Source organism: Chiloscyllium punctatum, chromosome 38, assembly GCF_047496795.1.
Source record: "Chiloscyllium punctatum isolate Juve2018m chromosome 38, sChiPun1.3, whole genome shotgun sequence".
Taxonomy (NCBI): Eukaryota; Metazoa; Chordata; class Chondrichthyes; order Orectolobiformes; family Hemiscylliidae; genus Chiloscyllium; species Chiloscyllium punctatum.
The window spans coordinates 64,564,357-64,589,173 of NC_092776.1; the positions used below are offsets into that span (position 1 = coordinate 64,564,357).

At 43.5% G+C, this 24,817-nt stretch overlaps 1 protein-coding gene across 6 annotated transcripts in view; it reads left to right on the top strand.

The window, feature by feature from the left end:
• The window catches only part of LOC140463685 (uncharacterized), a 140,903-nt gene that overhangs the window by 12,114 nt on the left and 103,972 nt on the right, over positions 1–24,817 (top strand). For 2 of the 6 annotated variants that reach the window (XR_011954722.1, XR_011954720.1), the window contains exon 2: positions 6,741–6,797. Coding sequence is in view for 2 of the 6 variants with exons in the window: in XM_072558035.1 (XP_072414136.1) it covers positions 21,815–23,014 (1,200 nt within the window). In the remaining 4 variants the exon portion in view is untranslated. The other 4 variants (XM_072558036.1, XR_011954723.1, XM_072558035.1 and 1 more) reach the window with 4 other exon arrangements.

Sequence of the window (24,817 nt, forward strand, 5' to 3'; positions counted from 1 at the left end):
CTGCAACATGTACGATTTTTAAATTAAAAGTCCGTAACATAAGACTCCAATGAAATAGTCTCATATGCTTGCTTTTAAAGTGTTCTAATAATGTAAGAGGATTGTGATCCATGTACACAACCATCTCCGACACATTGTTTGTGACATGTACATTAAAATGTTGAAAGTCCAAGACGAAACTCAATAGTTCTTTTTCGATCCTGGAGTATTTCCTTTGGTGGATATTAATCTTTTTTGAAATGTAACCAATTGGCAGTTTAATTCCATCCTCATTTTCCTGGAGGAATACAGCTCTAACTCCAATGTCACCAGCATCGATAGCAACTTTAAAAGGTTTTAAAGAGTTTGGTGTAGCTAAAACTTGTTTGGTTTTTAACGTGGCTTTCAAATGGTCGAATGCCTCCTGGCATGGTTCTCTCCACCGAAACTGTGTGTTCTTCTTCTGCAAATCGGTTAACAGTGCGACTACACTGCTAAAGTTTGGAACAAACTTCTGATAGAATCCGCTGAGTTCTAAGAGTTGAAGCACCTCTTTCTTCAAGTTTGGTTATAGAAGTTCCTTGATGGCCTTCGTCTTTGCGTTCTGTAGGGTCAACTTTCCACGATCAACGTTATGTCCCAAGGACGCCACTTCTGCTTTCACGCATTCAGTTTTATACAAGTTTATCACCAGTTTTGCTTCTTGTAGTTATTTCAAGAAATCTGCCAACTATGCCATGTGATCTTTCCAGGACTTACTAAAGACCACTACATTGTCCAAATAGACTGCGCAGTTATTAACCCAGCCATAACTCTATTCATGAGTCTTTGGAATGTGGCGGGTGCGTTCTTCATTCCAAAGGGCATCACTTTAAACTGATATAGCCCATTTGGGGTTACAAACACAGAAATTTCTTTTGCCATCTCTGATAACAGTACCAGCCAGTAACCACACATTAAGTCCAACTTGGTGATGTAACTGGCTTTTCCGACTTTCTCGATACAGTCCTCCAATTGAGGAATTGAATATGAGTCCGAATTTGTAACAGTGTTCACCTTCTGAAAAGTCATGCAGAAGTGTTGAGTCCCATCCTGTCTGCGAACTAAGACATCGATGAACTCCACTCGCTCTGGCTTGGTTTGATGATGTCCTCGTCAAACCTGGCCTCCACCTCCTTCTGGACCTGTTTGGCTTTGAAAGGATTGAGCTGATTGAGGTGTTCTTTTATCGGAGCAGTATTCCCTATGTCTACTTCATGTACAGTAGCATTAATCCTCCCCAACTGATTCTTACATATGTCCTTATTCTGCAGGAACAAATCTTTCAACTGTTTTCAGTGCTCCTGAAATAAATAGTTTACTAACCTATCCTACTCCTCAAGGACTTTTTCATTTTTAAATCTATTTTGAGGCACCTCAAAATCCATATCATCTGGATTTGATTCCTCACTCTGCGGGGTAGTAGCTAACACCTGTTTCTCCAGTTCTTTCTCTCCAGTATAAATACAGTTTCAACGGGTTCACATGACATACTTGATACCTTTTTTCGATCTGGCATCTTTAAATAATTCACTAGGCTCGACTTTTTCTTAGTTTAATAGGAACCACTAAAACTGGTTTTGAAGGGATCTGCTACACTGGTAACAGTACTAACACGTTATCCCCTCAGGAAAACATCCAGTCTCAGAGCTTTTATCTGCTGCCTCCTTCATTCTACACTGTGCCCTCTTTAGGTGCTGTTTCGCTAACTCACTACTTTATTTAATTTCTCCTTCACCTCCGATACATAATCTAAGTGTGAGATCTCCGACTTTGGTCCTGTCAATTTTTCTTCAATTGATTTCAAAGGAACTCTCACTTAATGCCTGAATATTAATTCGAAGAGAGTGAACTGAGTAGATTCATTTGGAGCATCTCTAATGGCAAACAATACAAATGAGATACCTTTATCCCAATCATTTGGCTAATCCTGACAGTATGCTCTCAACATGGTCTTCAAGGTCTAATGCCACCCTTCTAAAGCTTCGTGGGATTCAGTTTGATGCGCAGTGGAATTAAAATGCTGTATACCTAAGCTATTCACAATCTCCTTAAACAGCCTAGCAGTAAAATTTGGCCCTTGGTCCAACCAAATCTCTCTGGGTAGCCTATACCGTGAGAAGAAAGCTACTAACTCCTCTACCACTTTTTTTGCCTCGATATTCCGTAGTGGAATTGCCTCCGGAAATCTGGTAGGCGTATCCATTATAGTCAACAAGTACTGGTTCCCACTTTTAGTTTTAGGGAGGGGACCTACACAATCAATTATAACTGGCATGAAAGGTTCTTCAACTGTAGGAATTGGCACCAAAGGTGCTGGTTTTATTACTGCCTGTGGCTTACCTAGCATTTGGCACGTATGACACATATAGTACAAGTTAACCACATTGTTGTACATTCCAGGCCAATAAAAAATGTTTTTGTACCTTAGCCTGAGCCTTTCGTACCCCTAGGTGACCTCCCACAGGTAGTTCATGTGCTACCCGTAACACTTCCTGTCTGTATGCTACTGGCAACACAATCTGGTTCACATCGACCCATTTCTCCTCTGCACAAAACTGCTTGGTCTCCATTTCCATCTTAGGGTTCTATCTTTCAGATAATAACCCTGTGGAATATTCTCTGCTTCCTTTTTGAAGTACACATCCACATATATATGTTTTATCGTCTTGAATTGCTGTTGCAAATCTCTTATTCTTTCAGGACTAAGCACTTCTGCCTGACCCTCTGCCTGTTCAGGTTTTTCCTGCACTATTACGTCAAACAGGGTATCTACTAACTGAAACTCAGCTCCTTCATCTTTCTCTTTATTTCTCGCTTCATGCTGTGATTTGTGATAGTGGGATCTGGTTACCCACACAGTCTGGGAAAATGCTTGATTTCTTGTAGATCATGCTATATTTCTAATGGCACCAGAGTCTATGCTTCTGTGATTATACAGATATGGAAGATGAGCAACATAAGGAATTGATGGGTTTCTGAAGAGTGCATTAACAAGGGCTACAACAGTGAGCAGTCATAAATTCTACAAGTATGCCAATGGGAAAGGTTAGAGCAAACAAGTGCAACTTTCTTACAGACTAAAACCACAGAGGTTGCACAACCGTGAAGCAACTGTTTCAATTCTGTCTTTGCAGAAATAAACAAGAACAACAAAAAAAATCTTTCCAGCAATATGAGGAACTTTAAATCTGGTGAGAAAAAGGGAATAGAAAGAAATTAGTAAATAATGGTTTTGGTGCAATTATTGGAATTGAAAGAAAGGAATAGATGAAATCAACATATATTTGTGAATTAGGAATCATATTTGAGAAACCAATGACTAGATGAATTATGGAGAACAATGGATGCAATGTATTTGGGTTTTCAGAAAGATGTTTATGAAGTTCCAAGTGCAAAATCAAATCTTATGGGATTGGGGCTAATATATGGACATGGTTTTAGAGTAGGACAGGTGGCAGAAAACAGTGAGTAGAATTTTGTGGTGCTGGTTTTATTGTCAGGTCTATTTTACAGTAGAAATGCAGTAAAATACAGTGAAACACTTTATTTGTCACTATAAAATGGTGAACAATTTAAGAAAGCTTCAGCTTGAAGAGTGACCATTGGTCCTGAGCCAACTTATTGCCATTAAAGATGCCTGGGCTGCCATCATTCCACAACCGCTTCACCACTAGGCTGATACTCCTCTATGATCACCTCATTGTCTCCTGCACCAACATTAGATTCACATCTCTCACTTCTAGGTCAACCTCATTGATGTCGCTGTGATGCCCTTCCATCATCACTTTGCTGCCACCTTTGTTGGACCGACCCAACAAAGAGTTCACTGATTCTCAGACAGCATATTTTGCCACTGGGCCTATCTCACTGATGTCCCCTCTGCTGCTGTAGCATTCGCCAATTCCAAATGCTGTGCTTGCTCTGGAAAAACATTCTCCTCTGGCCTGGGACCGGCTTGAGGTCTATTCCCTGGGCCCCGCACAAGGTCTGCTCCCTGAGCCCTGCTTGAGACCACCTAAGAATGCTTATTGGGGTTTCGACGCCGCCTATAGTGTCCAAGGTCAATCAGTTAAAAAAAAAGGAGGGGACAAAAGTTAGAGAATAAAAAAGGCCTACACCACTGCCATCTTGAGCCAGCAACATTGGAATAAAGGAGCACTGTCTGGTGTGGAAGGCATGTGGGGTATCACAGAGATCTGTGCTTGGACCTCAGCTATTCCCAATGCATATCAAACATTTGGTTGAGGGAATCAAGTGCAATATTTCCAAGTCTGCTGATGGCACCAAACAGTGTTAGAATGTGAGTGGTGAGGAGGATGTAAAAAAGCTCTAAGGTATTCAGTCAAATGGAGTGAATGGGTAAAAATGGTATGGGAGTGTATTTAATTGGGGGAGGAGAAATTACAAACTGGATGTTTAAGAAGGAAATTGAAGGGAAAGTTAGAACAAGGGAAATCAAGAAAGACAACTGTATCAATGAAGCAGAAAACTCAAAAAGGGATCATGCTGTAAGGTTGAGTGAAATAGGAGTTGATGGGAAGGGTGAGGGCAGTAACAAATTAAAACTACTATATATGAATGCACGAAGCATTAGAAATAAGATGGATGATCTTAAGGCTCTTTTGGAAATTGGCAGATACAACATTGTGGGGATAACTGAGACGTGGCTTCAAGTGGACAGGGCCTGGGCAATGAATATTCAAGGCTACATGTGCTATCGTAAGGACAGACTGACAGGCAGAGGGGGTGGGGTGGCCATGTTTGTAAGGGATGATATTCAGTCCCTTGCGCGGGATAACCTAGAATCAGGGGATGTAGAGTCAGTATGGATAGAGCTGAGAAATTCTAAGGGTAAAAAGACCGTCTTGGGAGTTATCTCCAGGCCCCCAAACAGTAGTCTGGATGTCGGATGTAAGTTGAATCAGGAGCTGAAATTGGCCTGTCGCAAAGATGTTGTTATGGGGGATTTCAACATGCAGGTAGACTGGGAGAATCAGAATGGTATTGGACCTCAAGAAAGAGACTTTGTGGAGTGCCTCCGGGATAGATTCTTAGAACAGCTGGTGCTGGAGTCTACCAGGGAGAAGGCAATTCTGGATCTGGTATTGTGCAATGAACCAGAATTGATCAGGGACCTCAAAGTGAAGGAGCCATTGGGAAGTAGTGACCATAATACAATAAGCTTCAATCTGCAATTTGAGAGGGAGAGGGTACAATCAGTAGTGACAATATTTCAGTTGAATAAAGGGAACTATGCAGCTATGAGGGAGGAGCTGGCAAAAGTTCAATGGTGCAATACCTTAGCAGGGATAACAGTGGAGGAACAATGGCAGATATTTCTGTGTATAATGCAGAAGATGCAGGATCAGTTCATTCCAAAAAGGAAGAAAGATCCTAGAAGGAAGCATGGGTGGCCATGGCTGACAAGGGAAGTTAAGAAACATATAAAGTTAAAAGAGAAAAAATATAACATAGCAAAGACAAGTGGGAAAACAGAGGACTGGGAACAACAGAGGATTACTAAGAAGGAAATACGCAGAGAAAAATGAGGTATGAAGGTAAACTGGCCAAAAATATAAAGGAGGATAGTAAAAGCTTTTTTAGGTATGTGAAAGGCAAAAAAATGGTTATGATGAAAATTGGGCCCTTGAAGTCAGAAACAGGGGAATTAATTATGGGGAACAAAGAAATGACAGAAGTATTGTATTGGTACTTCAGATCTGTGTTCACTGGGGAAGACACAAGCAATCTCCCTGAGGTAACAGTGGCTGAAGGACCTGAACTTAAAGGAATTTATATTTGCCAGGAATTGGTGTTGGAGAGATTGTTAGGGCTGAAGGTTGATAAGTCCCCGGGGCCTGATGGTCTACATCCAGGGTAATGAAGGAGGTGGCTCGAGAAATCGTGGACGCGTTGGTGATTATTTTCCAGAGTTCGATAGATTCAGGATCAGTTCCTGTGGATTGGAGGGTGGCTAATGTTGCACCACTTTTTAAGAAAGGTGGGAAAGAGAAAGCAGGAAATTATAGACCAGTTAGTCTGACTTCAGTAGTGGGAAAGATGCTGATAAAGGATGAAATTACGACACATCTGGATAGTAGTAAAAGGTGGGTCAGAGTCAGCATGGATTTATGAAGGGGAAATCATGCTTGACTAATCTTCTGGAATTTTTTGAGGATGTAACTCTGAAGATGCACGAGGGAGATCCAGTAGATGTCGTGTACCTGGACTTTCAGAGAGCTTTTGATAAAGTCCCATATAGGAGGTTAGTGAGCAAAATTAGGGCACATGGTATTGGGGGCAAAGTAGAAACTTAGATTGAAAGTTGGTTGGCTGACAGGAAACAAAGAGTAGTGATAAACGGTTCCATTTCGGAATGGCAGGCAGTGACCAGTGGGGTACCGCAGGGGTCGGTGCTGGGACCGCAGCTTTTTACAATATATATTAATGATATAGAAGATGGTATTAGTAATAACATTAGCAAATTTGCTGATGATACTAAGCTGGGTGGCAGGGTGAAATGTGAGGAGGATGTTAGGAGATTACAGGGTGACCTGGACAGGGTGAGTGGTCAGATGCATGGCAGATGCAGTTTAATGTGGATAAATGTATGGTTATCCACTTTGGTGGCAAGAACAGGAAGGCAGATTACTACCTAAATGGAATGGTAAGTGATAGATATTTAAGAACTTACCTTGATGCCAACGGTCTTTTCACAGCAGAGAGCGGCGCGAGCTGGGTGGAAGTGAAGTTGGAGCGCAGAGCTGGTCGGGAAGGTAAGTGATTGATATTTAAGAACTTACCTCGACGCCAACGGTCTTTTCACAGCAGAGAGCGGCGCGAGCTGGGTGGAAGTGAAGTTGGAGCGCAGAGCTGGTCGGGAAGGTAAGTGATTGATGTTTGAGTGGGTGTGTTCTAGACCCCAGGCCCTACAAAGTAGGGCCTCCCTCCCATCCTCCTCCTCTAACTTAACTTTAAAGTCCACAAGTAAGCTACTCAGTCTTCTTGTTTTGGAGACTAAGTGTAGAGTAATGGCAGTGCAGGCAGTGGAATGTTCCTCCTGCAGGATGTTTGAGGTAGGGGTGACCACCAATGCTTCTGCCGACTTCATCTACAGGAAATGCAGTCAGCTCCTGCTCCTCACAGAATGCGTTAGGGAACTGGAGCTGGAGTTGGATGAACTGAGGATTATTCGAGAGGCTGAGAGGGTGATAGCTAGATGCTACAGGGACACAGTTATGCCAGAGAACAGAGGTAGCTGGGTAACAATTAGAGGTGGGAAGGGAGAAAGCAGGCAGTGCAGGGATCCCCTGTAGTCTTTTCCCTCAACAATAAGTATACCGCTTTGGATACTGTTAGGGGGGAAGGCCTAGCAGGACAAAGCTGCAGTGGCCGGGTCTCTGGCTTGAGGTCCGGCTCTGAGGCTCAGAAGGGAAAGGGGGAGAGGAGGAGAGCACTAGTTATAGGAGACTCTATAGTTAGAAGGACGGACAGGCGGTTCTGTGAACATGGGTGAGACTCTCGGATGGTTTGTTGCCTCCCGGGTGCCAGGGTCTGAGACGTCTCGGACCATGTCTTCAGAATCCTTAAGGGGGAGGGTGTGCAGCCAGAAGTCATGATGCACATTGGCACCAACGACATAGGTAGGAAAAGGGGTGGGGAGGTCATTCAGGAGCTAAGAGAGTTAGGCTAGAAGCTAAAAGCTAGGACAGACAGAGTCGTCGTCTCTGGGTTGTTGCTGGTGCCACATGACAGGCAAGGACTAGGGAGAGAGTGCAGTTGAACATGTCGCTGCAAGGATGGTGGAGGAGGGAGGACTTCAGGTATTTGGACAATTGGACTGCATTCTGGGGAAGGTGGGACCTGTACAAGCAGGACGGGTTGCACCTGAATCAGAAGGGCACCAATATCCTGGGAGGTAGGTTTGCTCGCACTCTTCGGGGGGATTTCAACTAATTTGGCAGGGGGATGGGATCCGGACTTGTAGTCCAGCAAGGAGGTTAGCTGTTTGTCAGGATGTCCAAGAATGTAGGGAGGCTGTGGAGAAGGTAGCACTGACACGGAATACTTGCGGACACAGAGATGGGATCAAGTGTGTATACTTTAACGCAAGGAGTATCAGAAATAAGGTGGGTGCCCTTAAGATGTGGATCGGTACCTGGGACTACGATGTTGTGGCCATCACGGAAACGGGACAGGAATGGTTGTTGGAGGTTCCTGGTTACAGATGTTTCAGTAAGATTAGGGAGGGGGTGGCGTTGCTAATTAGAAATGGTATAATGGCTGCAGAAAGGCAGTTCGAGAGGGATCTCCCTTTGGAGGTAGTATGGGCTGAAGTCAGAAATAGGAAAGGAGCAGTCTCCTTGTTGGGTCTTTACTATAGGCCCCCCAAATAGCGGCAGAGATGTGGAGAAACAGATTGGGAAACAGATTTTGGAAAGGTGCAGAAGCCACATGGTAGTAGTCATGGGTGATTTCAACTTCCCAAATATTGATTGGAAGCTCCTTAGATCAAGTAGATTGGATGGGGTGGTGTTTGTGCAGTGTGTCCAGGAAGCTTTTCTAACGCAGTATGTAGATTGTCCGACCAGAGGGGAGGACATATTGGATTTGGTACTTGGTAACGAACCGGGACAAGTGATGGGCTTGTTAGTGGGTGAACATTTTGGTGATGGTGACCACAATTCTGTGACTTTCACCTTGGTTATGGAGAGATATAGGTGCATGCAACAGGGTAGGTTTTACAATTGGGGGAAGGGTAACTACGATGCTGTAAGACCGGATCTGAGGAGCATAAGTTGGGAGCATAGGCTGTCAGGGAAGGATGTCGTGGAAATGTGGAACTTTTTCAAGGAACAAATACGACGTGTCCTTGATATGTATGTACCTGTCAGGCAGGAAAGAGATGGTCGTGTGAGGGAACCTCGGTTTACGAGGGAGGTTGAATGTCGTGTAAAGAGGAAGAAGGAGGCTTACATAAGGTTGAGGAAACAAGGTTCAGACAGAGCATTGGAGGGATACAGGATAGCCAGAAGGGAGCTGAAGAAAGGGATTAGGAGAGCTAAGAGAGGGCATGAAAAATCTTTGACGGATAGGATCAAGGATAACCCCAAGGCATTTGATGTGTATGTGAGAAACATGAGAATGATGAGAACAAGGGTAGGTCTGACAGTAGTGGGAGACTGTGTATGGAGTCGGAGGAGATAGGAGAGGTCTTGAATGAGTACTTTTCAGTATTTACAAACGAGAGGGAACGTATTGTTGAAGAGGAGAGTGTGAAATGGACTGGTTAAGCTCGAAGAGATACTTGTTAGGAAGGAAGATGTGTTGGACATTTTGAACAACTTGAGGATAGACAAGTCCCCCGGGCCTGACGGGACATATCCGAGGATTATGTGGGAAGCAAGAGAGGAAATTGCAGAACCGTTGGCAATGATCTTTTCATCTTCACTGTCAACGGTGGTGGTACCAGGGACTGGAGAGTGGCGAATGTTGTGCCCTTGTTCAAAAAAGAGAATCGGGATAACCCTGGGAATTACAGGCCAGTTAGTCTTACTTCGGTGGTCGGCAAAGTAATGGAAAGGGTACTGAGGGATAGGATTTATGAGTATCTGGAAAGACACTGCTTGATTAGGGACAGCCAGCACGGATTTGTGAAGGTCTTGCCTTACAAGTCTTATTGAATGCTTTGAGGAGGTGACCAAGCATGTGGATGAGGGTAGAGCAGTGGATGTAGTGTACATGGATTTTAGTCAGGCATTTGATAAGGTTCCCCATGGTAGGCTTATGCGGAAAGTCAGGAGGCATGGGATAGAGGGAAATTCGGCCAATTGGATAGAAAATTGGCTAACTGGTTGAAGTCAGAGAGTGGTGGTAGATGGTAAATATTCAGCCTGGAGCCCAGTTACAAGTGGAGTTCCGCAGGGATCAGTTCTGGGTCCTCTGCTGTTTGTAATTTTTATTAATGACTTGGCAGAGGGAGTCGAAGGGTGGGTCAGTAAATTTGCAGATGGTACGAAGATTGGTGGAGTTGTGGACAGTGAGGAGGGCTGTTGTCGGCTCCAAAGGGACATGATGCAGGGCTGGGCTGAGGAGAGGCAGATGAAGTTCAATCCTGTCAAGTGTGAGGTTGTCCATTTTGGAAAGGCAAATAAGAATGCGGAATACAGGGTTAACGGTAGGGTTCTTAGTAAGATGGAGGAGCAGAGGGATCTTGGGGTCTATGTTCATAGATCTTTGAAAGTTGCCACTCAGGTGGATAGAGCTTGTAAGAGGGCCTATGGAGTATTAGAGTTCATTAGCAGAGGGATTGAATTCAAGAGTCGTGAAGTGATGTTGCAGCTGTACAGGACTTTGGTTAGGCCACATTTGGAGTACTGTGTGCAGTTTCGGTCGCCTCACTTTAGGAAAGATGTGGAAGCTTTGGAGCGGATGCAGAGAAGATTTACCAGGATGTTGCCTGGAATGGAGAATAGGTCGTATGAGGATTGGTTGAGAGTGCTAGGCCTTTTCTCATTGGAATGGTGAAGGATGAGCGGTGACCTGATGGAGGTTTATAAGATGATCAGAGGAATAGATAGAGTAGACAGTCAGAAACCTTTTCCCCGGGTACAACAGAGTGTTACAAGGGGACATAAATTTAAGATGAAGGGTGGAAGGTTAGGGGAGAAGTCTGGGGTGGGTTCTTTACCCAGAGAGTGGTGGGGGCATGGAATGCGCTGCCTGTGGGAGTGGCAGAGTCAGAATCATTGGCGACCTTTAAGCGGCAATTGGATAGGTACATGGATGGGTGCTTAAGCTAGGACAAATGTTCAGCACAACATCGTCGGCCGAAGGGCCTGTTCTGTGCTGTATTGTTCTATGTTCTCTATGTTCTATGAATCAATTTAGGTAATGGGGCAGTACAAAGAGATCTGGGTGTTCTTGTACACCAGTCAATGAAGGTAAGCATGCAAGTACAGCAGGTAGTGAAGAAGGCTGGCCTTCATAACAAGAGGGATTGAGTATAGAAGCAAAGAGGTTCTTCTGCAGCTTTACAGGGCCCTGGTGAGACCACACCTGGAGTATTGTATGCAGTTCTGGTCTCCACATTTGAGGAAAGACATTCTGGCTATTGAGGGAGTGCAGCGTAGGTTCACGAGGTCAATTCCTGGCATGGCGGGACTACCTTACGCTGAAAGACTAGAGCGACTGGGCTTGTATACCCTCAGAGGGGATCTGATTGAGACATATAAGATTATTAAAGGATTGGACACGCTGGAGGCAGGAAACATCTTTCCGCTGATGGGTGAGTGCCGAACCAGAGGACACAGCTTAAAAATACGGGGTAGACCATTTAGGACAGAGATGAGGAGAAACGTCTTCACCCAGAGAGTGGTGGCTGTGTGGAATGCTCTGCCCCAGAGGACAGTGGAGGCCCAGTCTGGATTCATTTAAGAAAGAGTTGCATAGAGTTCTCAAGGATAGTGGAGTCAAGGGATATCGAGATAAGGCAGGAACAGGATACTGATTAAGGATGATCAGCCATGATCATATTGAATGGTGGTGCAGGCTCAAAGGGCAGAATGGCCTACTCCTGCACCCATTGTCTATTGTCTATTAGGCAGGAACTGCCGAGCATAAACTGGGAACAGATATTCTCAGGGAAATGCATGACAGAAATGTGGAGGTTGCTTCGGGAGTACTTGCTGCGAGTGCTGGATAGGTTTGTCCCACTGAGGTGTTATGACACAGCGGTGAACTCATCAGTTAATTAAACCAAACACAGAAAAGCTCACCTTGCCTCATAGTCTGTTAAAACATGAGTGACAGATAACTCGCAAATAACACTATTTAAAGAAAATAACTCAATTTATTTTTTTAACTCTTAAAAATGAACATTAAACAACACCTATTCACAACTCTAACTCTCCTTTCTCTTTATGGCTTATTATCTGCTTCCAACTCTATAACAGTATGCTGTTCCAATAAGACACTTACTAAAATTACATTAACTTAGGTTTAAAACTACACAGCTACGGTCATTTTTGGTGTCTGTATTCTTCCGACTGAAGATCTCCCTGGGTCGTCGTCTTTGTTTTTACTACGAATATGTTTCATATGAAAAGGTACATTTGATAGAGTGTTTCCTGATTTCTTGAGTCTCTCTCGATGGTCGTTGCTCTGTTGCCAATTTTAACAATGCTTGCATTTTTATATCCCGAACACTGGATCATCAGTTCAATTTTAGCAAAAACAATAAATTCAAACTCGATTGGGTTTTAATATCCTAGGGCATAATTTAAACTGATTGGTTAAATTTGAATTGTTATCGAAACTGCAACTAAAACTCAGATATCCATTTCACAGACAAATATTACATTTTTCAATTCTCCAGTACAATCTGAAACTGCCCTCTAGTCATCATTTCTCCGCCTCCGCCGTATCTGCTCCCAGGAGGACAAGTTCCACCATAGGACACACCAGATGGCCTCCTTCTTTAGAGACCGCAATTTCCCTTCCCACGTGGTTAAAGATGCCCTCCAACGCATCTCGTCCACATCCCGCACCTCCGCCCTCAGACCCATCCAACCGTAACAAGGACAGAACGTCCCTGGTGCTCACCTTCCACCCTACAAACCTTCGCATCAACCAAATCATCCACCGACATTTCCGCCACCTCCAAAAAGACCCCACCACCAGGGATATATTTCCCTCCCCACCCCTTTCCGCCTTCCGCAAAGACCGTTCCCTCCGTGACTACCTGGTCAGGTCCACACCCCCCTACAACCCACCCTCCCATTCTGGCACTTTCCCCTGCCACCGCAGGAACTGTAAAACCTGTGCCCACACCTCCTCCCTCACCTCTATCCAAGGCCCTAAAGGAGCCTTCCACATCCATCAAAGTTTCACCTGCATATCCGCCAATATCATTTATTGTATCCGTTGCTCCCGATGTGGTCTCCTCTACATTGGGGAGACTTGCCGCCTCCTAGCAGAGCACTTTAGGGAACATCTCCGAGACACCCGCACCAATCAACCAAACCGCCCCGTGGCCCAACATTTCAACTCCCCCTCCCACTCTGCCGAGGACATGGAGGTCCTGGGCCTCCTTCACCGCCGCTCCCTCACCACCCGACGCCTGGAGGAAAAACGCCTCATCTTCCGCCTCGGAACACTTCAACCCCAGGGCATCAATGTGGACTTCAACAGCTTCCTCATTTCCCCTTCCCCCACCTCATCCTAGTTTCAAACTTGCAGCTCAGTTACTGTCTCCTTGACTTGTCCGACCTGCCTATCTTCTTTTCCACCTATTCACTCCACCCTCTCCTCCTTCACCTATCACCTTCATCTCCTCCCCCACTCACCCATTGTACTCTATGCTACTCTCTCCCCACCCCCACCCTCCTCTAGCTTATCTCTCCATGCTTCAGGCTCACTGCCTTTATTCCTGATGAAGGGCTTTTGCCCGAAACGTTGATTTCGCTGCTCGTTGGATGCTGCCTGAACTGCTGTGCTCTTCCAGCACCACTAATCCAGTATTTGGTTTTCAGCATCTGCAGTCATTGTTTTTACCTCATATACACAGGTGTTTAGATTAGATTCCCTACAGTGTAGAAACAGGCCCTTTAGCCCAACCAGTCCACACCGACCTTCCAAAGAGCAACCCACCCAGACCCATTTCCTCTCTGACTAATGCACCTAACACTATGGGCAATTTAGCATGGCCAATTCACCTGCCCTGCACATCTTTGGACTGTGGGAGCACCCGGAGGAAACCCACGCAGACACTGGGCGAATGTGTAAACTCCACACAGACAGTCACCCGTTTGTAATCTCTCAGTTCAGAGCAGCATTCCCTCTCTCTTAAAGGTATAGTACAAACCTCCCCACTTAAGGGAAAAATGAACCAGCATAATGAAAAGATTACTTCATTTTTTTTCTAATTCTTAATCTCGTTACACTGAAATAGATACGAAGTTAATCTAAATTGTACTTTCATACTAATTTCTGCAAACATTGATATAACATTCTTAATGCCATTACAATGAAATGCATAGGCCATTAATCTAAATTATATTTTCATACTAATTTCTGCAAACATATATAAAACATTGGAATCGGTCCCATCTTATCTATACTTTACCTTTCATATTTTCACTACCTGCAACAAGTACATTTTGTAAATTTAAAGTCTTGAACATAAGACTCCAATGAAATAGTCTCATATTTTTGTCTTTAAATCTTTCCAAGAATGCAAGAGGATTGTAGTCAGTGTACACAACTGTCTTCAACACATGATTTGGAGATGCCAGTGTTGGACTGGGGTGTACAAAATTAAAAATCACACAACACCAGGTTATAGCCCAACAGGTTTAATTGGAAGCACATTGGCTTTTGGAGCGACGCTCCTTCATCACCTGATCATCATCAGGTGATGAAGGAGCGTCGCTCCAAAAGCTAATGTGCTTCCAATTAAACCTGTTGGACTATAACCTGGTGTTGTGTGATTTTTAACTCTGTCTCCAACACATTGTTTGTCACATAAACATTAAAATGTTATAAGGTTAGTACCAAAGTCAGTAATTCTTTTTCAGTGCTAGAGCATTTTCTTTGGTGGGTGTTGGGTTCCTTTGAAAAGTAGCCAATTCAATTCCATCGTCATCTTCCTCTAGCAGTACAGCTCCAACTCCAATATTGCTAGTATCAATTGCAACATTGACATGTTTCAAAAAATTTGGTTTAGCTAAAACTGGTGGGATGGTTAATACTGCTGTTAAATTGTCAAATGCCTCCTAACATTGTTCTATCCACTGAAATTTTGTATTCTTCTTTAGTAAACCTGTTAGCGGTGCCACCACGTTGCTGAAGTTTGGGACAAACCTCTGGTAAAATCCACTTGGTCCCAAAAATCGAAGCACCTCTTTCTTCTTTTGGTCTCCTTACATGAGAAAGGATGTACTGGCACTGAAGGGGGTGCACAGGAGGTTCACTCGGTTGATTCTGGAGTTGAGGAGGTTGGCTTATGAGGAGAGATGGAGAATTGATTGGGATATATTCATTGGAATTCAGAAGAATGAGGGGATCTTATAGAAACATATAAAATCATGAAGGGGACTGAAAAGATAGACGTAGAGAGGATGATCTCACTGGAAGCTGAAGATAGGACGAAAGGGACCTTAAGATTAGAGGGACCACATTTAGGATTGAATTGTGAAGTAACTTCTTAACCAAGAGGGTCATTAATTTATGGAATTCCTTGCCCCGTGAAGTAGTTGATGCTACTTCAATATTTTTAAAGCTAAGGTAGATTTTTTTTTAACAATAAAGGATTTAAGGGATATGCTGAGAGCACAGATAAGTGGATTTGAGTCCATGACAGGATCAGCCGTTATCTTTCTGAATGATGGAGCAGGCTTGAAGGGCCCAATGGCCTACTCCTGCTCCTACTTCTTTATGTTCTTGAAGTTGGTCATGAAATTCCTCGATGACGTTCGTTTTGGCATTTCGTAGGGTCTTCTGTTTCCTTTAAGTTTATTACCAGTTTTGCTTCTTGTAATCATTCACAGAGCTCTACCAACTACGCCATGTGATCTTTTCATGACTTGCTAAAGATCATTACATCGTCCAGTTAAACTACACAATTTGTTAGTCTGGCCACAACTCTGTTCATGAGTTTTTGGTGCATTCTTCATTCCAAAAGGCATCACTTTGAATTGATATAGCTCATTTTAGATCACAAATGCAGGAACTTCATTCCCTTTCTCCGATAAAGGTACTTGCCAATAAGTCCAACTTTGTGGTGTAAGTGGCTTGTCCAACTTTCTTGATACAGTATTGTGTATGAGTCCAATTTTGTTACAGCTGTTGTGGGGAAAATCACCAGTCTTGGAGTCAGAATCGGGATTCAATGACAGAGTTTATTGTACGAAGAAACCACAACTCCATGAAGAGAGAGAAGTTTGTCAGCACTCCTCAAGGACTTCATCGTCGTTTAACATATTTTGAGGCACATCAAACTCCACAACATCTGGATTTGATTACTTAGTCTGCGGGGCAGAAACTAACACCTGTTTCTCCAGTTCCCCCTCTTTATTATAGGAAGGTTTCAATATATTCATATGAGATACCCAATACAGCTGTTCTGATCGGCATCTTTACCAGATAGTTTACCTGACTTAATTTTTTCTCAATTGGGATAGAGACCACTAAACCTGGCTTTTAAAGGATCTCCTACCACTGGTAAGAATAACAATCCATCACCCCATGGGAAAACGTCTGAATTTTAGAGTTTTTATCTGCCATCTGCTTCATTTTATGCTGTACCCTCTTCAGTGCTGTTGAGCTAACTCACCTATTTGTTTTAATCTCTCCCTCATCTCTGGTACATAATCCAAGCTTGAGATCTCTGACTTCGGTCCTGACAATTTTTCTTTAATTCATTTCAAAAGCCTTCTCACTCCGTGCCCAAATATCAACTCAAAGGGAGTAAACTGAGTAGATTCATTTGGGCATCTGTAATGGCAGACAATACGAATGGGATACCTTTATCCCAGTCATTCATGTAATCCTGCCAGTATGCACTTAACATGATCTTCAGGGTCTGATGCCACCTTTCCAAAGCTTCCTCGGATTCAGGATGATGAAAAGCACTTAATTTAAAGTGCTGTATGCCTAAGCTACTTTTTTAAACAGCCTAGCAGCAAAATTATACCCTAGGGGTGATTGAATCTCTCTGGGTAGCCCATACCGCGTGATGACAGTTACTAACTCCTCCACCATTCTTTTTGCCTTAATATTCTGCCATGGAATTGCCTCCGGAAATCTGGTGGACACCTCCATTATGGTTAGCAAGTACTGGTTTCCACTTTTAGTTTTAGGGAGGGGATCTACACAACCAATGATAACCTGTGTCAAATGTTCTTGGATTTCGGAATTGGCAACAATGATGCTGGTTTTATTACTGCCTGTGGCTTATCTAGCATTTGACACATACGATATGTGTGCAAAATTTAACCACACTCTTGTGCAGTGCAAGCCAATAGGACGTACCTTCGCCTGAGTCGTCCTCACATCTTGGTGTCCTCCTACAGCTACTTCCTGTGCGTATGCTACCGCCAACACAATCTGGTGTACTTCTTCACATTTGTCCTCTGCAATAACTTGCTGTGATCTCCATTTTGGTCTTAGGATTCTGTCTTTAAGATAATAACCCTTGGGAATACTTTCCGATTCTTTTTCTAAGTACACATCAATATATACAGCATTTATTGTAGTGTTTTTCTGCCTGACCCGCTACCTGTTCAGGTTCTTCCTGCACCATTACATCAAACAGGGTGTCAGCTAACTGAAGCTCACCACTTTCGTCTTTCTCTTTTGTTTTTACTTCTTGCTGTGATTTATGACAATGGGATCTTGTTACTACACAGTCTGGAAAACTTCCAGGGTATTTCTTAAAACTCCTCAGTTCCCTGGTCTTCCTTTAGCTTCTCCACAACAAGGGGTGTCACTCCCACTTTGGATCCTGCTAAATTGTTCCCAAGAACAAACTGTATCCCTGGAACTGATACTCTGTCAAACACTCCCACTGTTACTTCCCCAGTCTTGATTTGGCTCTCCAATCTAATCTTACACAGGGAAATGCTAAATTTATGTCAATTTGTTCCACAAATTGACGTAGAGAGGATGCTCTCACTGGAAGCTGAAGATAGGACGAAAGGAACCTTAAGATTAGAGGGACCACATTTAGGATTGAATTGTGAAGTAACTTCTTAACCAAGAGGGTCATTAATTTATGGAATTCCTTGCCCCGTGAAGTAGTTGATGCTACTTCAATAAATGTTTTGAAAGCTAAGGTAGATTTTTTTTAACCAAGGCCTTTTATGCGTATGTGAGAAACATGAGAATGACGAGAACAAGGGTAGGTCCGATCAAGGACAGTAGTGGGAGACTGTGTATTGAGTCGGAAGAGATAGGAGAGGTCTTGAATGAGTACTTTTCTTCAGTATTTACAAATGAGAGGGACCGTATTGTTGAAGAGGAGATTATGAAACAGACTGGTAAGCTAGAGGAGATACTTGTTAGGAAGGAAATTGTGTTGGGCATTTTGAAAAACTTGAGGATAGACAAGTCCCCCGGGCCTGACAGGATATATCCTAGGATTATGTGGGAAGCAAGAGAGGAAATGGCAGAACCGTTGACAATGATCGTTTCGTCTTCACCGTCAACGGGAGTAGTACCAGGGGACTGGAGAGTGGTGAATGTTGTACCCCTGTTCAAAAAAGGGAATAGGGATAACTCCGGGAATTACAGGCCAGTTAGTCTTACTTCGGTAGTAGGCAAATTAATGGAAAGGGTACTGAGGGATAGGATTTATGAGTATCTGGAAAGACACTGCTTGATTAGGGACAGCCAGCATGGATTTGTGAAGGGTAGGTCTTGCCTTACAAGTCTTACTGAATTCTTTGACGAGGTGACCAAGCATGTGGATGAGGGTACAGCAGTGGATGTAGTTTACATGGATTTTAGTAAGGCATTTGAAAGGTTCCCCATGGTAGGCTTATGCGGAAAGTCAGGAGGCATGGGATAGTGGGAAATTTGGCCAGTTGGATAGAGAACTGGCTAACCGGTCGAAGTCAGAGAGTGGTGGTAGATGGTAAATATTCAGCCTGGAGTCCAGTTACAAGTAGAGTTCCGCAGGGATCAGTTCTGAGTCCTCTGCTGTTTGTAATTTTTATTAATGACTTGGCAGAGGGAGTCGAAGGGTGGGTCAGTAAATTTGCAGATGGTACGAAGATTGGTGGAGTTGTGGATAGTGAGGAGGGCTGTTGTCAGCTGCAAAGGGACATGATGCAGGGCTGGGCTGAGGAGTGGCAGATGGAGTTCAACCCTGTCAAATGTGAGGTTGTCCATTTTGGAAGGACAAATAAGAATGCGGAATACAGGGTTAACGGTAGGGTTCTTAGTAAGGTGGAGGAGCAGAGGGATCTTGGGGTCTATGTTCATAGCTCTTTGAAAGTTGCCACTCAGATGGATAGAGCTTGTAAGAAGGCCTATAGTGTATTAGCGTTCATTAGTGGAGGGATTGAATTCAAGAGTCGTGAGGTGATGTTGCAGCTGTGTAGGACCTTGGTAAGGCCACATTTGGAGTACTGTGTGCAGTTCTGGTTGCCTCACTTTGGAAAGATGTGGAAGCTTTGGAGAGGGTGCAGAGGAGATTTACCAGGATGTTGCCTGGAATGGAGAATAGGTCGTATGAGGATAGATTGAGAGTGCTAGGCCATTTCTCATTGGAACGGCGAAGGATGAGGGGTGACTTGATAGAGGTTTATAAGATGATCAGAGGAATAGATAGAGTAGACAGTCAGAGACTTTTTCTCCGGGTACAACAGAGTGTTACAAGGGGACATAAATTTAAGGTGAAGGGTGGAGGGTATAGGGGGCTGTCAGGGGTAGGTTCTTTACCCAGAGAGTGGTGGGGGCATGGAATGCGCTACCTGTGGGAGTGGCAGAGTCAGAATCATTGGCGACCTTTAAGCGGCAATTGGATAGGTACATGGATAGGTGCTTAAGCTAGGACAAATGTTCAGCACAACATCGTGGGCTGAAGGGCCTGTTCTGTGCTGTATTGTTCTATGTTCTAAATTACCACTGTCTTAGGTAACATGTCAGAAAGAGTGCAAATACGGTCACCTCTTACTATTAAAGACTGCTTAGATCCCGTATCTCACAAAATTATAACTTCTTTCCCTTCTCCCCTTGTTCTTCCTCAGTAAACTCCACAGAGCTGAAGTGTTTATAAAGATCAGGCACAAAGTCAATACCCAGCCCCTGCCTAGGCTGTGCACTCTCCTGCAACTCCTTGACTTTTCTTCAGGTTTCCTTTACAGCTTTCAGTAAGAGGCTTAGCCTCATTTATCACATCTTTTACCACATTGTCTTTCTTCAATGACCAGCTCTGTGACTTTACCTGTTCCACCTTACCACAGTGGAAAGAACTGAGGCCTTTCACCTCCTTTTCATCCTCCTGGGCTTCTTTTCTCCTCTGTGGTAAACTGTCTGTTTATGACCAAACATTCATCATTACTCACCTTTTTGTCCTCACAGACCTTTTGATGCTTTTGCTATCAGTCTGGTATTAAGAATCCAACGATGACCATGAAACCATTGTTGGTCATGAGGAAAACTCATCTGTTCTTTCATGTTTTCATCTTTAGGGAAGGAAACTGCTGTGCTTACCTGGTCTGGTCTACATGTGTCTGCAGCTCATAGCAAAGCAGTTCACTCTTAACAGTTCTCTGGCCAGTCACAGATGAGCAATAAATTCTGGCCTAGCCAGCAACACCCACATCCTGGGAATTAATTTTCAAAAATCATTGGTTTGTTCAAAGTTTGTGAGAAGATTTATAGCTCGGGTGCTCGTTGTTATGGTTGTGTTCGCCGAGCTGGGAATTTGTTTTGCAGACGTTTCGTCCCCTGTCTAGGTGACATCCTTAGTGCTTGGCAGCCTCCTGTGAAGCGCTTCTGTGATGTTTCCTCCTGCATTTATAGTGGTTTGTCTCTGCCGCTTCCGGTTGTCAGTTCCAGCTGTCTGTTGCAGTGTTCGGTATATTGGGTCCAGGTCGATGTGCTTGTTGATTGAATCTGTGGATGAGTTCCATGCCTCTAGGAATTCCCTGGCTGTTCTTTGTTTGGCTTGTCCTATAATAGTAGTGTTGTCCCAGTCGAACTCATGTTGCTTGTCATCTGCGTGTGTGGCTACTAAGGATAGCTGGTCGTGTCGTTTCGTGGCTAGTTGGTGTTCATGGATGCGGATCGTTAGCTGTCTTCCTGTTTGTCCTACGTAGGCAACACAAATTCCCAGCTCGGCGAAAAGAACCACAACAACGAGCACCCGAGCTACAAATCTTCTCACAAACTTTGAACACCTACGGGTGAGAGACGCTAAGACAAGCCAGGAAATGGGAATCCTGTGCCAACCGCCTAAGCGCCACATACACACAACTCCGGTTCCTGCACGAATGCCGAAAGAATTGAATCCTTCCACCATGTGTCAGATACAGGCCACCAGTCAACAACCCACAAGCCAGGGACACAGCCAGACAGAACGGATTCAGGATGATCCAGGTAATGATTACAGATGCTCACAACAGACTTCACAAATACAGACAAGAAATTGCATGCCAAAAATCATTAATTTCAAAAACCACCAATCAGGAATGGACCCGGACCATAGAACAGGCCGTCACCATAGGACAGAACAGGATCACACACTGCAAAAAAAAACGGCACTAAAAGAAAAAATGGCCAAACTAACACACAACATAGAGGACACCACAACACACACCTGGGTTAGAAACCTCTCCCACAGACAGCTCACAGACATGGAAAGAACAATACTGGCCAAGGGACTCAACTATAACCACAGGGACACCAAGACAGCAGACTTCCTAGCAGCATAGAATGCACACTCAGGAACAATGGACTGACAGAAGATACACAACAAACAGTGAGACAAAGTATCGTACCTCTGATAACAAGGAAAAGACAAACATATAACCTCAACACCAAGGAGAGGGAAGCACTAAAGTCACTAAGAAACGATAAGAACATAATCATACTACCAGCAGACAAAGGCAGAATAACGGTCATCCTAGACAAAGCAGACTACATCCAAAAAGCGCAACAACTACTTGCAGATACCAACACCTGGCAAAAGAGGGAGTTTGACCCCACCTCACAGCTCAATAGGATAGACAACACACTGAGGAACCTACAAAAAACCGGACAGATAACCAGGTTTGACCTACAAAGAATGAAACCTGAAAGCAACAACACCCCCAGATTCTATGGACTACCTAAAGTGCACAAACCAGACATCCCACTCAGACCCATAGTATCACTACCAGGGACACCATCATACAAACTAGCTAAAGAACTACAGAAACTGAAACACCTGATCAGCGGATCCATACACTCTATACAGTCAACACAGGAATTCTTGGACATCATCAGAAATATACACATAGACAAGGAAGAAACTACGGTCTCATTCGATGTAACGAATGTAATGTTCACCTCTGTCGACAAAAGCCTAGCCAGAGAAACAATAGCCAACCTGCTGGACATACAGAACAGACAACAGGACGGTGAACATATCAACAAAGATGGCACATTCAAACTACTGGACCTGTGCCTCACAACACACTTTACATTCAACAACCAAATATATGAACAAATCAATGGCACACCCATGGGCTCACCCATCTCTGGACTCATAGCAGAAGCGGTAATGCAAAGATTAGAACAAACAGTCTTACCGCAAATTCAACCCAAACTCTGGGTCAGCTATGTGGATGACACCTTTGTAATCATTAAAAACACAGAAATAGAGAACACACACCAGATCATCAACGCCACACTCACAGGAATCCGATTCACTAGAGAGGAAGAAAAGGACAACCAACTCCCATTCCTAGACGTGATGGTACAGAGAACACCTAACGGAGAATTCACCACAAAGGTATACAGGAAAGCCACACACACAGACCAAGTCCTGAACTATGAAAGCAACCACCCCAACACACACAAAAGAAGTTGCATCAAGACACTGTTCAAAAGGGCCACAACATACTGCAGCACACCAGAACTGGAAAAAGAGGAAGAAGAACACCTATACAATGTATTCGCCAAAAACGGATACCTGCGCAATTTCATCAACAGATGCCTAAGGGAAAGACAACGGAATGAGGACATGCCGCAACCCAAAGGACTAGCCACACTACCATACATCAAGAGCATTTTCGAACTGACAGCCAGACTACTGCGACCACTAGGACTCATAACAGCACACAAACCAACAGCCACTCTCAGACAACAACTCACCAGAACGAAGGACCCGATACCCAGCATGAGCAAAACCAATGTAGTGTACAAAATCCCATGCACAAACTGCACAAAACATTACATAGGACAAACAGGAAGTCAGCTAATGATCCGCATCCATGAACACTAACTAGCCACGAAACGACACGACCAGCTATCCTTAGGAGGAAACATCACAGAAGCGCTTCACAGGAGGCTCCCAAGCACTGAGGATGTCACCTAGACAGGGGACAAAACATCTGCAACACAAATTCCCAGCTTGGCAAACAGAACCACAACATCATTGGTTTATGTTGTTCCTATAAGCTTACTCTCATACTCTATTTTCCCTCTCTCCATCAATCCTTTTGCTGAAATCTAAACTATTCCAAATTGTCAGGTGTTGGTTTATTTTGCCAATTTGGATGCCTCATCCTTAGATTTAATACTATCCATAAATTACCCTTATTTGTCATTGGTTGATCATGCTTCCTGTATTGTTTTTATGTCTGACTGGGATAAATAAGTTTTGTAGCTTGCTCATGCACTGTTTTCATGTTTGTCATTAGCTATCTCCCATCGTCCTTTAAATAGTCATGAACAATTTATCACAGCTAATTCATGCCTCATACCACTGCAATTTTCTTTATTTAAGGACAGAACCCTAATCTCAGAAGGAATGACATCACTCTCCATCTTAATGAAGAATTCATGGTCACTCTTCCCTAAGAGCCCATTCTCAACATGATTGTCAATTATTCCTTTCTCATTACCCAATACCCAATTGCTTCCTCAACATATTGATTCACAAAACAATTCCATATACACTCCATGAAATCCTCCCGTGTAGTGTTGCTACCCACTTGATTTTTCAATTTATATGCAGGTTAAAGTCACCCATAATTATGGTGTATCCTTATTATGTGCATCTCTAAATTTGTTCAAGTGTCTTTCCCAAATTACTACTACAGCTTGGTTTCTATATAGAATCCTGCTGCCATTCCCTTCACTTTGATGTATCTAAGCTCAATCCATACAGCAGTGACTCAATGGTTAGCACTGTTGCTTCACAGCACAAGGGACCTGGGTTTGATTCCAACCTTAGGTGACTGCCTGTGTGGAGTTTGCATGTTCTCCCTGTGTCTGCATGGGTTTCCTCTAGGTGCTCTGGTTTCTTCGCACAATCAAAACATGTGCAGTATGTGTGAATTAGCTATGCTAAATTGCCTATAGTGTGGGTTATTTGTCAAGGGTAAACATTGAGGAATGGGTCTTGGTGGGTTACTCTATGGAGGGTTGGTGTAGACTTGTTTCCACACTGTAGGGATTCTAATTCTACTTCACCAGAGCCTGCATCCATGCACACAATCACATAAGTGTCAATCCAATAAACCTCTGCTGAACCATCTTGAAAGATGATGAAAATTCCACAGTATAAGAGATGTGATCTCATCAATACCCTGCACAAATGGAGCAGAACGTCCTTACATTTATGTTCAATTTCTGTCATAAAACGATAGCTTTCTTGAATACATGGTGTATCTGCATCGTAACTCTGTAAGTAATGCTTTAAATCCCCTACATCTTGGAATTCTGCAGTTATTCTCCATTTAAGTAAATTCTGCTCTGATTTATTCTTCCAGCCTAAGTAAATGACTTCACATTTTCCCACATATTACTTCATCTACAAGATAATTTACCCATTCATTAAACCTATCCACTCCTGTCTGCAACCTTGTTATGTCCTCTGTGCAACATATCTTTCAATCTTTGGCTACCTTGTCTTTATTCCCCTATTTCATTGATTTATGTAAATTCTAAAAGTTTAGGTATTCGACCCAACCATTTACAAGAGAGGCAAAAGACACGGGAAATAAAGTTTTTTCTTCCAGAATTGATGGTAGTACCGAGTCCTCTGAATTTATGGTTGGAAACTAAGAGAATCAATTACTCA